The sequence below is a fragment of the Chelonus insularis genome, unplaced genomic scaffold, assembly GCF_013357705.1.
Source record: "Chelonus insularis isolate UGA/USDA-ARS -01 unplaced genomic scaffold, ASM1335770v1 contig_3_pilon, whole genome shotgun sequence".
Taxonomy (NCBI): domain Eukaryota; kingdom Metazoa; phylum Arthropoda; class Insecta; order Hymenoptera; family Braconidae; genus Chelonus; species Chelonus insularis.
Genome location: NW_023276556.1, coordinates 1,508,633 through 1,519,932, shown reverse-complemented (window position 1 = coordinate 1,519,932; position 11,300 = coordinate 1,508,633). Strand labels below are relative to the sequence as shown.

Genomic DNA, 11,300 nt, shown 5'->3' with positions numbered 1-11,300 from the left:
AAAATAGCAGGCTCGACATCGGCGTTTAAGAAGTCTTCTGTACTTTAATCCACACTTTTGTTCCCATAAAGGTGTTATAGATGGTTGTAAAAAATTATTTGCAATACTAATAAGTTTATTATTCTTTGATGTTTCGATATGCACCGGCAATGTTGGCTTCAAACAAAACCCTTGAGTAAAAGCATGAAAATTTCTGTTGAATAACAAATGATTACTTTCGATAGGTGATAATTTTTGAAAAAAAGATAATCCTTTATTGATTGATCTGGATAATAATTGAAAAACCATTTTATCTGAAATAGTCAAATAACTTTTTTCTAAATATTTACTAATATTTACTTTATAAATAGAACGTTACTAACCTGTAAGATGGCAATTTACTGATGTTTATAAATATTTTGTAAATTTTTGATGTTAATAATCAAAAGTAAGTGTTTACTAAACACTTAGTTTAACTAAAGAAGCTAATTATTTCTGAGACATTACTTAAAAGTAGTATATATATTATTTTAATTGTAATAATTAATACTTGATTACACTTTGAAGTCTATCACATAACTCCAATAACATAGAGTTAGGTTATAATGAACTCTCAAAAATATAAAATAAAAAATATAACATTTTTGCTGTTTAATTTTTTATCTTTCTTTAAAGTATATATCTGTAATTACTTTTCCAAATTATTTTTATATTGTTATAAAGTAATTTGATTAATTTTTTTACATAAAAATTATAAAATGAACAGTGTGAAATAATTTATAATTGATTGAATATTGCGCCAATATTTTGATTGGTTGAACAACGCATGAGCAAATAATATACCAAACTACTATAGGCAATAAACGTGCGTGGGTTAGGATTTGTCGTGGACCAATCGAATCGATCCACGAAAAAGCATTTATAGTCAACGCAAGAATAAATTGCTAGAAGAAAATAAGTTTGCTTTCAGTTGCTTTCTCAGTATTTTGTTAAGTATAAACTAATAAATAAATACCATCAAAAACTTTTATTTAAGAAATACCGAATAGTTTATTTTTGCTTCAATAAATAAACCATGATACGATATATTTTTGGTAAGTTTTACATGAGTTTTTATTGCTATTGTCATAAAGATAAAAAAAAATTCAATCTGACCGGCTTTTAGAAATATAAATGAATAACATTGTTTTATCGATTTTTTTAAATAAACAATATTATTAGTCAATTAATATAGTAATTTATATAATTTTGACGATTTTTATAGGTTTAGTATGTCTTATTGTGAGTGCGAATTGTCTGTACTCATCAACTTCAAATGTTGTGGATTTGACACCTGAAAATTTTGATAAACTTGTGATAAATAGCGATCATATATGGGTGGTTGAATTTTATGCACCCTGGTGCGGACATTGTAAGAATTTGAAGCCTGAATATGAGAAAGCTGCTACTGCACTCAAGGTACAACATATTATTTCATATTTTACCGTTACCATTAAATGATTACATGTTATATTAATGTTTAACTTATTTTACTCCATTCAGGGAGTTATAAAAGTTGGAGCAGTGAATGCAGACGTACATAAATCATTAGGATCTAGGTTTGGAATTGAAGGCTTCCCAACAATAAAAATCTTTGGACAGAATAAATATAAGCCGGAAAATTTTAATGGGCAGAGAACAGCTGATGGAATTGTTACAGAAGCTCTGAAAGTAGCCACCAAGAAAGTGCGAGCTTCTTTGGGTGGAAAATCAAGTGAATCAGATCATAAGGTATAGTACCAGAAAAAAATTTGTATATTCATAACATTATAGTTAACTGATTGTTTAAATATTTTTGTATTTTATTCTAGTCGACGGATTCTGATGATGTAATCACATTAACTGACGATAACTTTGATAAGCTTGTAATGGGCTCTGAAGATATGTGGTTAGTAGAATTCTATGCACCTTGGTGTGGCCACTGTAAAAACCTTGCACCTCATTGGGCTAAAGCAGCTACTGAATTAAAAGGAAAAGTCAAATTAGGAGCTCTTGATGCAACAGTCAACACTGTTAAAGCATCTCAGTACGAAATTCGAGGCTATCCAACAATTAAATTCTTCGCTCCAGGCAAAAAAGACTCTGACTCTGTTGCTGAATATGATGGAGGTCGTACTTCGACTGATATTGTTAATTGGGCTTTGGAAAAGCTTGCAGAAAATATTCCTGCTCCAGAAGTAATAGAGCTTATAAGTGAAGCATCCATGAAGGAAGCTTGCGATGATAGACCATTATGTGTCATTTCTATTTTGCCTCACATTCTTGATTGCCAATCTAAATGTAGAAATGGATATTTGGAGCTCTTGAAGAACATGGCTGAAAAATATAAGAAGAAGATGTGGGGGTACGACTTTCTTTATATAAATTTTTATTTTTCAAATTTTTATCTATCATTATTATTTATCGAATATTAAATAAATTGTATATTTTTGTAATTTCAGATGGCTTTGGGCTGAAGCAGGATCACAACCAGCTGTAGAACAAGCTTTAGAAATTGGAGGCTTTGGTTATCCAGCTCTGGCTGTAGTGAACGTCAAAAAAATGAAGTATTCCTTATTAAGAGGTAGCTTTTCCAAAGATGGTATTGACTCATTCTTAAGAGACCTTAGTTATGGTAGAGGAGGCACCGCTCCATTGAGAGGTGCGGCTCTTCCTAAAATAGTAGATATCTCGCCTTGGGATGGTGAAGATGCCGAACTTCCTCAAGATGAAGACATTGATCTCAGTGATATTGACTTAAATGAAAAAGATGAGCTCTAAGCAATTTAGTGTTTATTACTATTCATTAAAAGTGATAACAAAACATAGTCAGAACCGCGAGATCATGGTTCACTTTCTTCAATTAAATCTCAATGAACATTCTAAATAAATTCACATTCTGTTGATTCTTCCACATTAACTATCAACATATTACTGAATCATCTATAATTTTTCTACTTATCGAAACAGATGTAAATGTAAATAGATATTAAGACATTTTAATATAAGAAAAAATATTTCCATGTAGAAAGTATGCCACTGAATGAAAAATCTTTAAAAGATTAGAGAATCCTGAATAGAATAATTTTTAATTGTTTTCATAATAAAAAAAAATAGTAAAATCAACAAAATGATTATTTAAATACTTGAACAAATTGTTTTTTTTAACTTTATATGTGTAAATTGATTAAAAAAATATTTTATTTGCTAAAAAACATCGATAAATAATTCTTTAATGGCTAAAAGATTAAATAAGATATTTTTTTATCAGTAGAATAATTTTATATTAAACTTAAACAATTATTTTCATAATTTTATTTTTTTTTATAAATACAAATTTTTATTTCATCTTTGTTATGAAAACGTACTAAGTGAAAACAATCTATTAAAACCACGAGCATTTATAAATGAAATTATGAATAATCGAAAATAAAAACTAATTAATTGTAATGAATGGTTTCATTTATCATTAAACATCCATGTTTGTACTAATCATGTAAAGTATTTGTTATACAGTCTTCCAATTTGGCTTAAAAAAAAACTCAAATTTTTCATAATGTAAAAAGTTTATTGTATTTGTTTTTATTGAATAAATGTAACAAAATACATTAAATTTATTTAATTATAATATACAATCTAATTTTTAGGCAGTGGTAGCAAAAATCACATTCTCAATAGATATTTAATATCATCTAAAACTAATTAATAAAATTCAAAATTGTTTCTTTGATACAAAGATTATCATTTTTAGAAAATTTCTTTCTATTAGCAGTCAGTCTGTAAAATTGCTTAATCGCGGTTACGAAAGATCACTATGCGGGCTAATTTCATAAAATAATATCAATAAAAAGTTTCTTATAAAAAATGTAAAAAAGTCTTCTTTACAATTATACGTTCGTTAATTCAATCATATCATAATTTCGTTCTTTTTTACATAAAAATGGATAAAATACAAATGCATAATATCCAGTGGTAGCTATTAATATTGCAGCTAATATTATCCCAATTATTCCCCAAGCTGAAATACCAACTCCTCTAGAAGCTTTTTTTCCTATAGTCTCCGTCTGAGCTGCATTTGATGCTCTCTCGTTTCGGCCATCATTTAACATCATGGAACTTGACTTTGATGCTGTTTTTGAAGGACTCTCTTTGTATGAGTAACTGCTCCGAGGTCGAAATCCTGCATTTGCAGAATGAATTACCACTGAAAAAAATTTAAGCCAAAATTATTATATTTTATTGCATCATTTGAACACTATTTTACAATTATTATAATGATTTTTCATTCATTAATATGAATTGAAAATTATTTTAGTTGAATTTTTAATTTTTCTATTACCGCGAGTATGTTTCAAATGATTTTTTTTTTATAAAAAATAAAAGGAGGTCTTTAAAAATAAAAATAAAAATTCTATTGTTTTTCAATTAATAATAATAGGAATCAAATTGATTATTATATTTTGATGAATAACAAAAGAAATTCTATACTGCTATAAAAAAAATCAAGACAAAAAAAACGAGATTTATCTCGATTTACTCCAATCTTTTTTTATAATTCAATATAATGTTTCCATAAGTTTTAGTAAAAAAAAACTCACCAAAACTAATAATGAAAAGTAGTATTATCGTAGGCTTCATGTTGCACTGCTCACGTGCGGACGTAATATTAAATTAATTATCCCGAAAAATAAAGTTTTTATTTCTTATGTTCTTGATATATTTAATGTTGGCGTTGTTTGAGAAAATATGGGCGAAGATTGGATAATTTCAACGGTTTGTTTACATTCTATACCAGAAGGTGGCGTATTGACACGCGCCATCTGGTTAAATGACAAGCACTATACTAGATTGACAGCAAATTCGGATGAAGTAGAAAAGGTGTTTTTTTGAATAAAGTTCATAAACAAAAATTTTATTTCATATTCAACAAAAAAAGACTTTGAGATAGATTTAAAAACAAAATGTGAAAAAATTTAACTCATTCAATTAAGGATGAATAAATGATATGTTTATCTTTCATTAGCTTTTCACCCGGCTTTTTATTTGACAAATTACATAATCATTGACTTTATAGTAATAATCATGAAATCATAATTATCATATTATAAAAAAATATCAAATATTGAAGTCTACATTGTATTTTGTACAAAAAAATTTTAAAATATTATACTGACACATGAGATTTCAAGAAACCTGCATGTAAATATAAATCTGTAACTGGATTGGTGTTAGTTGAATAATGACATCCAACAGTAGTGAATCCAATGATCGTATCACCACTAATAACTGGAGATGAAGAATGAATCTACCAAAGAAAAAAATGGTGTAAATAATAAATAAAATCAATTCAAGTAAAATGTAATATCGTTTTTTTAATAATAAACAATTACTCTCTCAGTCATTGTATCCATTGCACAAAATTCATCTGCTTGAAGATCAGCACACATATTTCTCGCTACAACTGATATATTAGCTACTACAATTCTTTGATCCGATCTTGTAGTACATTTATTATGCCATCCAAAAATGAATCCTAGTGTATTCTCGGTAATCGGACTAGTTGGAAGTTTAGTCACTTGAATATCGTTTCCAACTTCAAAATCACTTTCAAGCTTGAAAGATAAATCATATTAATATCTTTTGATCAATAAGAACAATCAACTAAATGATTATTAAGTTTAAAATCATAATTTTTTCTTACAGAATTACTTACGGTTAATACGACGAAACAATTTTGTATTCTGGAGCTGCCTAATTTAATTTTACAATCAGATTCATATGCAGCGGCAACAACATTTCTGTAATTTGTTGCAGTTTTTTCAATGGTATCTGAATACACATCTCTGGCAAATACTCCAAGTTTTCCATGATCAGTAAAGTTTCTTCTTTGTACACAATTTCCATTGAAAAGTGCATGTCGTGGACTGAGTAAAACACCTATGCACGTAAATCTATCGCCGTCTAAGAATGCTAGACGATTTAAATAATTATTTTCTGTTTGACATTCTGAAACAATTACATTTTTTTCGTCATAATTCAATTGTTGCTGAAAATATCAATTTTATTGTATAAGCTTTGATTCTTTACCTCCAACATTTATTGTTATAAAATAAAATAAAAACATTAATAACAACTTTTCCATATTGAAGAAAAAAATATACGATACAATATTTCTAAGAGTTGAAATTTTTACTTGTAAATTAAATTGGGCAATTGACGCATTATATACTTTTCGTTAATCATAGTTTCACGCAGCTGTTCTAACTTAATGTATTAATATTCAACAATAAATGGTTGTAATCACACATTTACATATTTATATAGCTGATAAAAAATTATATTATCAAAATCTCAAACTATTATGCTCAAATAATCTACAAGAAATGATATATTTATAGCTTCATGGTCAGTATTGGAGTTATCATCTTATATTTTTTTTTCTTCATAAACAGTAGATATTTATTTTTCTACTTATAAAGTTCGAAAACAATCATTGCTAATGTTCAGTATGCTTTACTAATAATTTTAAAATGATTAACGAACTTTCTATTTTTCTTATTTGCTTAAATAATATTGCTTGCTTTTTTTTTTAATTTTTAATAATTATATAAATATTTTTTGAATTCATTATTTAAAAATGATTAAAGGTGTTAAACAGATTTTTAGCCACCTTACAACTAAATGATAATCAACTTTATCTATTCAATTTCTAATGAATGCTTATTTTTTTGATTCTAGATACAATAATTAAACAAATACACAGTACAAAATTACAAACTGTATCCCTCTTTAGTCAATAAAAAAGAAGATAGTTATGAAGCTTTATCAAAGATGGCAGAGTTATTCTTATCCTGACTGCAAAAAATAAAAAATTTAATTAAACATATTTTAATAGTAAAGAAACATAGTAGAAAAAAAAGGAAAAAAAATTTAAAAGCAAAATTTTTTTTTTACAAGAAAATGTCACGATGACATCAATTAAGTACATTAATGGTTCTATCATATGACACCTGATGAAGTTTATTGCATATACAATATACATACATAGCAAAATGTCTTTTCTCTTTCTATAGCTCATATTCGCTCATCTCCAACGGCAAGATCAATAGGCGCTTGTGCTTTCTGGAGAGAAGTGCTTTGCGCAAACGTTAAAATCGAACAAATAGTCGTCTGCAGTGGCGGACGTTGTACAGACGTCATAATAAAAAAACTTTAGATGATGTTTTGGAATCATAAAAGTATAAAGAGTGATCTAGTTAATTGTTGATTTTTTTCATTATTTAAAATTAAAAAACTTCCAATATTTTATAAAGAATTAATTCTTTTCAAATTGTGAGTTAGCAAGTTTTTTATTTAATTTTCTCAAAAATCTACCCATGATTGATCAATCACGGGTAAGGATCTCTATGGGAGACGTGCGACGGCGAGATAGGCCGCCCTTTTAAATTCCGGTGAGGAATGACGCTTGAGGACCCATTTTTTGTCGTTAAAGAGTAAGTATTTATCCTTCTTCATTCATTTACTTGACTATTTACTTACTTTCATTTTTCATGAAAACGTTTTCGAAAACACTTTCTGTTTTTAAAGCTGCATGAAGGTACAATTGTGCACAATATATCTTTGTGCAAAATTAAACAAATTGTTTGATTAAGAAAGTTTATAAAATTTTTGTTTAAAAATTTATTCGTTTTATTTTATTCCACAACGTTTATTCTACTTTTGCACAAAGACTCTTACAAATTATGTCGAAGAAGTGAAATTGGATTGAGTGAATTTTTTGAATGATTTATAATCTTTAAATATTTTTTCAGCGAGGTGTGTAAAGCTTTAAATAAGACACGTAATTTGTATGGTCGTTGGACTGACTCCCAATCGAATGTCACGGCCGCAACACCAAATGGAGTAGGACCAGGACTTCCGGTCTCAAAGGAAGAATTAGAGTGGACCACAACAGAGCTTAGGAACGCTTTACGATCTATCGAATGGGATCTCGAAGATTTAGAAGACACAATTTATATCCTTTTTAACTAACTCAATTTCAAAAGAAATTTTGTTTTAATAGAACTAATTATGATTCATTAATTTAGAAATCTTCCTTAATATTTGATCTCACGTATTGTAGAGAAGAATCCAACAAAGTTTAAAATTGATAACAAAGAACTTAGTTTTCGAAAAGCTTTCATCGATCACACGCGGGAGGAGGTCAAGGTAATGTCGACTAATGACTGAAAAAATAATATAAAAACAGAAATATAGATTAATAATTTACTAATTACTATTTTTTAAATGAATTATCGTTGTATTTTTTAGGTCATGAAAGATAAAATGAATCTTAGTCGAGGAAGGGATCGTGATAGAACAGCTAGGCAGGTAAGGCAAAAATGCAATTTACTTTTTTTGCTATAGCAGCATATTTAGCAATATAAACCTAAAGCGATTTAAAACTTGCTTCATACACAGACAGATATGCGCCCTCTAGAAATAATACAGTTTGTTTCATAAAACATTTAGATCATGTGTTTTCTGTCACCAGTCAGAATACATTAACCTTCTACAGTGATTTGATTTGACTTAAGAATATTTAATCTCTGCGTGAATAATAGTTCTTTGTTAATATTACCACAATGGTTTGATATTTTCTAATTCCTATACTTTAGCTTATTCTAAAACCGGGAGCTTAATACAATAACTTATTTTTAATTTATCCTTTTCTTTTGTTTACAGCCATTGCTAGATAATAGTCCAACTCGGGCTCTAATAAATCATGGAACGACAAAATATATTAAATTAGAAAATGAAGTGGATAGTCCAAGTCGACAATTTTTGGAAGATACACTTCAACAGCAAAATCAGATGATAAGGCAACAAGATGATCAACTGGATATGATTGGAGAAAGCATTGGAACACTAAAGACTGTTTCCAGGCAAATTAATTCCGAATTAGACGAGCAAGCTGTGTAAGCTTTTAAGTTCATACAATTTCTATTTTTAAAAGTAACTAATTAACGAGATAAATTTTATGATTTTTTGTTATGAGATACACCTATAATACCATCATGTTTATGATATGATCTAGTTTTAATTAACTGTAATGTTTCATTTTAAAATTCTTTTTACTGTTATTAATATTACCTGAAGGCAATAAATTTATCTTATTAGATCTGATATTTATCGACTATAATGCAACAGCATTAATTTAAAACAAAAATAAATATTCATTGATGTTTTGTCGGAATTGAGTAAATGAGGTTACATGTTCAAGTTTTTATCACTTTATATTTCTTTTAATTAATTTTAATTTATTTACTCAAATATAACTTTGCTAATTTTGCATCAATTAATCATTTAATAATTTAATCATGATTGCTACATTTATAATACAGTTCAAAGTTGAGCTTTAGTAATAGTAAAAATAAAATAAAATAATTATAGATTCATTTGCAGTATAACTTTTTGCTCTAAAACGATGTCAACTTATAATAAGTAATAGTTTTATCTAGAGACTATAGAAATAAATTTTTTAGTTATTTATTTGTTGAAGAGTTTTTTCAAAATGAATATTATAATGAATGAATACTTAATTTTTCAGAATGCTAGATGATTTTGGTAATGAGATGGAAGTGACAGATTCAAAGTTGGATGCAACGATGAAAAAAATGGCCAAAGTTCTTCATATGAGCAATGGTAACTATAGCAATTACATTCCTGCTCCTACAACTTCAGTACCTAATGTTTCAGTTTATCCCACAAAAACTTCTTCCTTATCTACTTTTTCCACTACAATAACTAATTGTTTTCTATGTTCTGCTGAGTAAACAAACACAATTTATTTTTCTAAACTGCATTTAAGTGAACTTTAATATTAAAATAACAAAGTAAAATTACACCAAAGTACAGAAAACCAGAATTAAATAAAAATAATTCTAGTCAGTTTCAATCACCTCAATATTGCCAAATCTTCAAAAATATTAGTTGCCAAATTTTACAATTATATATTTACGAACTATTTTGATCGTATGGAAGCATTAAAATGCAAAAAAAAAAAAAATGATCAAGTGGATATTTAAAATAATATATTTCTTAATTACATTAGAAAATTATTCATCTTCATTTCAATTAAAGGATCGATTTTTATTAATACCTTTGACATATTTCCTGCATAAAAACAGATAACAGATACTGATTTAAATTTATAGAAATATTTCACGGAATTTTGTAAAATACTTTGCGGTAATAATTATAAAGTAAAATAAAAACAACTAGTCGAAGTAAGTAGGAAGGTATATATTAACAGATAACAATATTGTTGTTAACGGTTGTCACTGATTGTTAAGAGATGATTGTTTCCAAAACAAGCTAAATACAGTAGTAATGTCCTCCATCAGTAAAGAATTAGAAAAATTTTAAAAATTCTATAGTTGGGATTGAGTGTTGAAAGTTTTATGAAGAGTGAATCGTATCAAAATTAAATGTCAATTGTGTGATCTTATGTATAATTAATGAGTGCAAATATCTGTTAAAAGTTATGAAGAAAAGGATCGTATACGTTTGAATAATTGTTAAAAAGAACTCAAAATTAACAATTACTTTATTTAAATAATGATTAAATTGGTGAATTTATTATAATTTATAGTGATTTTTAAGAAAGGATTTAAAGATAATGAAAAAAATATTTAGGTTTTAAATTTAAAAAATATGGAAATAATATATTATAGTAATCGAGGCCAATTATATGGTCAATTATGTACCTCACATATATGACGAGAATTAATTTTAGAGTTAGATGTTACATCTGTGTTTAGTATCACCTTACAAACAAAAATATACATAACAGACTGGTTAAATCATTTACTTGTTATAATAAATTGTAGATAAATAAAAAAAATTATAATAAAACTCTTAAAAATAAAAGTTATAAGAGTTATGGCAGTGTAACGCATGCGATATTACTTTCCGTTTGTTTTAGATCGCAGACAGTGGGTAGCAATTGGAATCTTGACTGCTATTTTGGTATTACTTATTATTTTGTTTATCATCAAGTGAAATTATTACACTACCAAGACCAGCTAACAAAGTCTATGTAAAAAGTAATTGAACAATCGGTTCTCTGGGGCATTAATGTATAAACTAGTCCCTTAGATCGTAATTTTTTTTACGTAATTTATTCTATGATTCTCTTTCAAATAAATTTTCAAATTTTTGTAGTCAGGATGGATATCCTCGTTCATAATAATCTAAGTCATTTTTAATTTATTTTAATTAGTTAATCAATTTTCGAATTAAATTATTACATTGCTTGAAAG

General features: G+C 27.2%; 4 protein-coding genes across 5 annotated transcripts; 2 read left to right on the top strand and 2 right to left on the bottom strand.

Moving 5' to 3' along the window:
* Nucleotides 1-870: 870 nt before the first annotated feature.
* Nucleotides 871-3,137, top strand: CaBP1 (Protein disulfide-isomerase A6 homolog CaBP1). Its single transcript, XM_035086017.1, has 5 exons — nt 871-1,073; nt 1,244-1,437; nt 1,522-1,749; nt 1,830-2,362; nt 2,460-3,137. The coding sequence occupies exons 1-5, from the start codon at nt 1,055-1,057 to the stop codon at nt 2,776-2,778; spliced, it is 1,293 nt and encodes a 430-aa protein (XP_034941908.1). The 5' UTR covers nt 871-1,054; the 3' UTR covers nt 2,779-3,137.
* A 511-nt stretch (nt 3,138-3,648) lies between these two features.
* Nucleotides 3,649-4,772, bottom strand: LOC118068431 (uncharacterized). Its single transcript, XM_035085825.1, has 2 exons — nt 4,596-4,772; nt 3,649-4,201 (listed from the first exon to the last, which is right to left on the bottom strand). The coding sequence occupies exons 1-2, from the start codon at nt 4,633-4,635 to the stop codon at nt 3,885-3,887; spliced, it is 357 nt and encodes a 118-aa protein (XP_034941716.1). The 5' UTR covers nt 4,636-4,772; the 3' UTR covers nt 3,649-3,884.
* A 261-nt stretch (nt 4,773-5,033) lies between these two features.
* LOC118068454 (uncharacterized) lies at nt 5,034-6,338 on the bottom strand. The gene is made up of 4 exons (XM_035085872.1): nt 6,085-6,338; nt 5,711-6,003; nt 5,388-5,609; nt 5,034-5,302 (listed from the first exon to the last, which is right to left on the bottom strand). Exons 1-4 carry the CDS (start codon nt 6,137-6,139, stop codon nt 5,162-5,164), a joined length of 711 nt encoding a protein of 236 aa, XP_034941763.1. The 5' UTR covers nt 6,140-6,338; the 3' UTR covers nt 5,034-5,161.
* Nucleotides 6,339-7,118: 780 nt separating this feature from the next.
* Syx6 (Syntaxin 6) lies at nt 7,119-11,246 on the top strand. 2 transcript variants are annotated; one of them, XM_035086375.1, is made up of 7 exons: nt 7,119-7,490; nt 7,809-8,011; nt 8,111-8,205; nt 8,308-8,367; nt 8,722-8,954; nt 9,587-9,681; nt 10,964-11,246. In XM_035086375.1, the coding sequence occupies exons 1-7, from the start codon at nt 7,456-7,458 to the stop codon at nt 11,038-11,040; spliced, it is 798 nt and encodes a 265-aa protein (XP_034942266.1). In that variant the 5' UTR covers nt 7,119-7,455; the 3' UTR covers nt 11,041-11,246. The 2 variants fall into 2 exon arrangements, with proteins under 2 accessions (XP_034942266.1, XP_034942265.1); XM_035086374.1 differs by lacking the exon at nt 10,964-11,246 and having other exon boundaries at nt 9,587-10,908.
* The last annotated feature ends 54 nt before the right edge of the window (nt 11,247-11,300 follow it).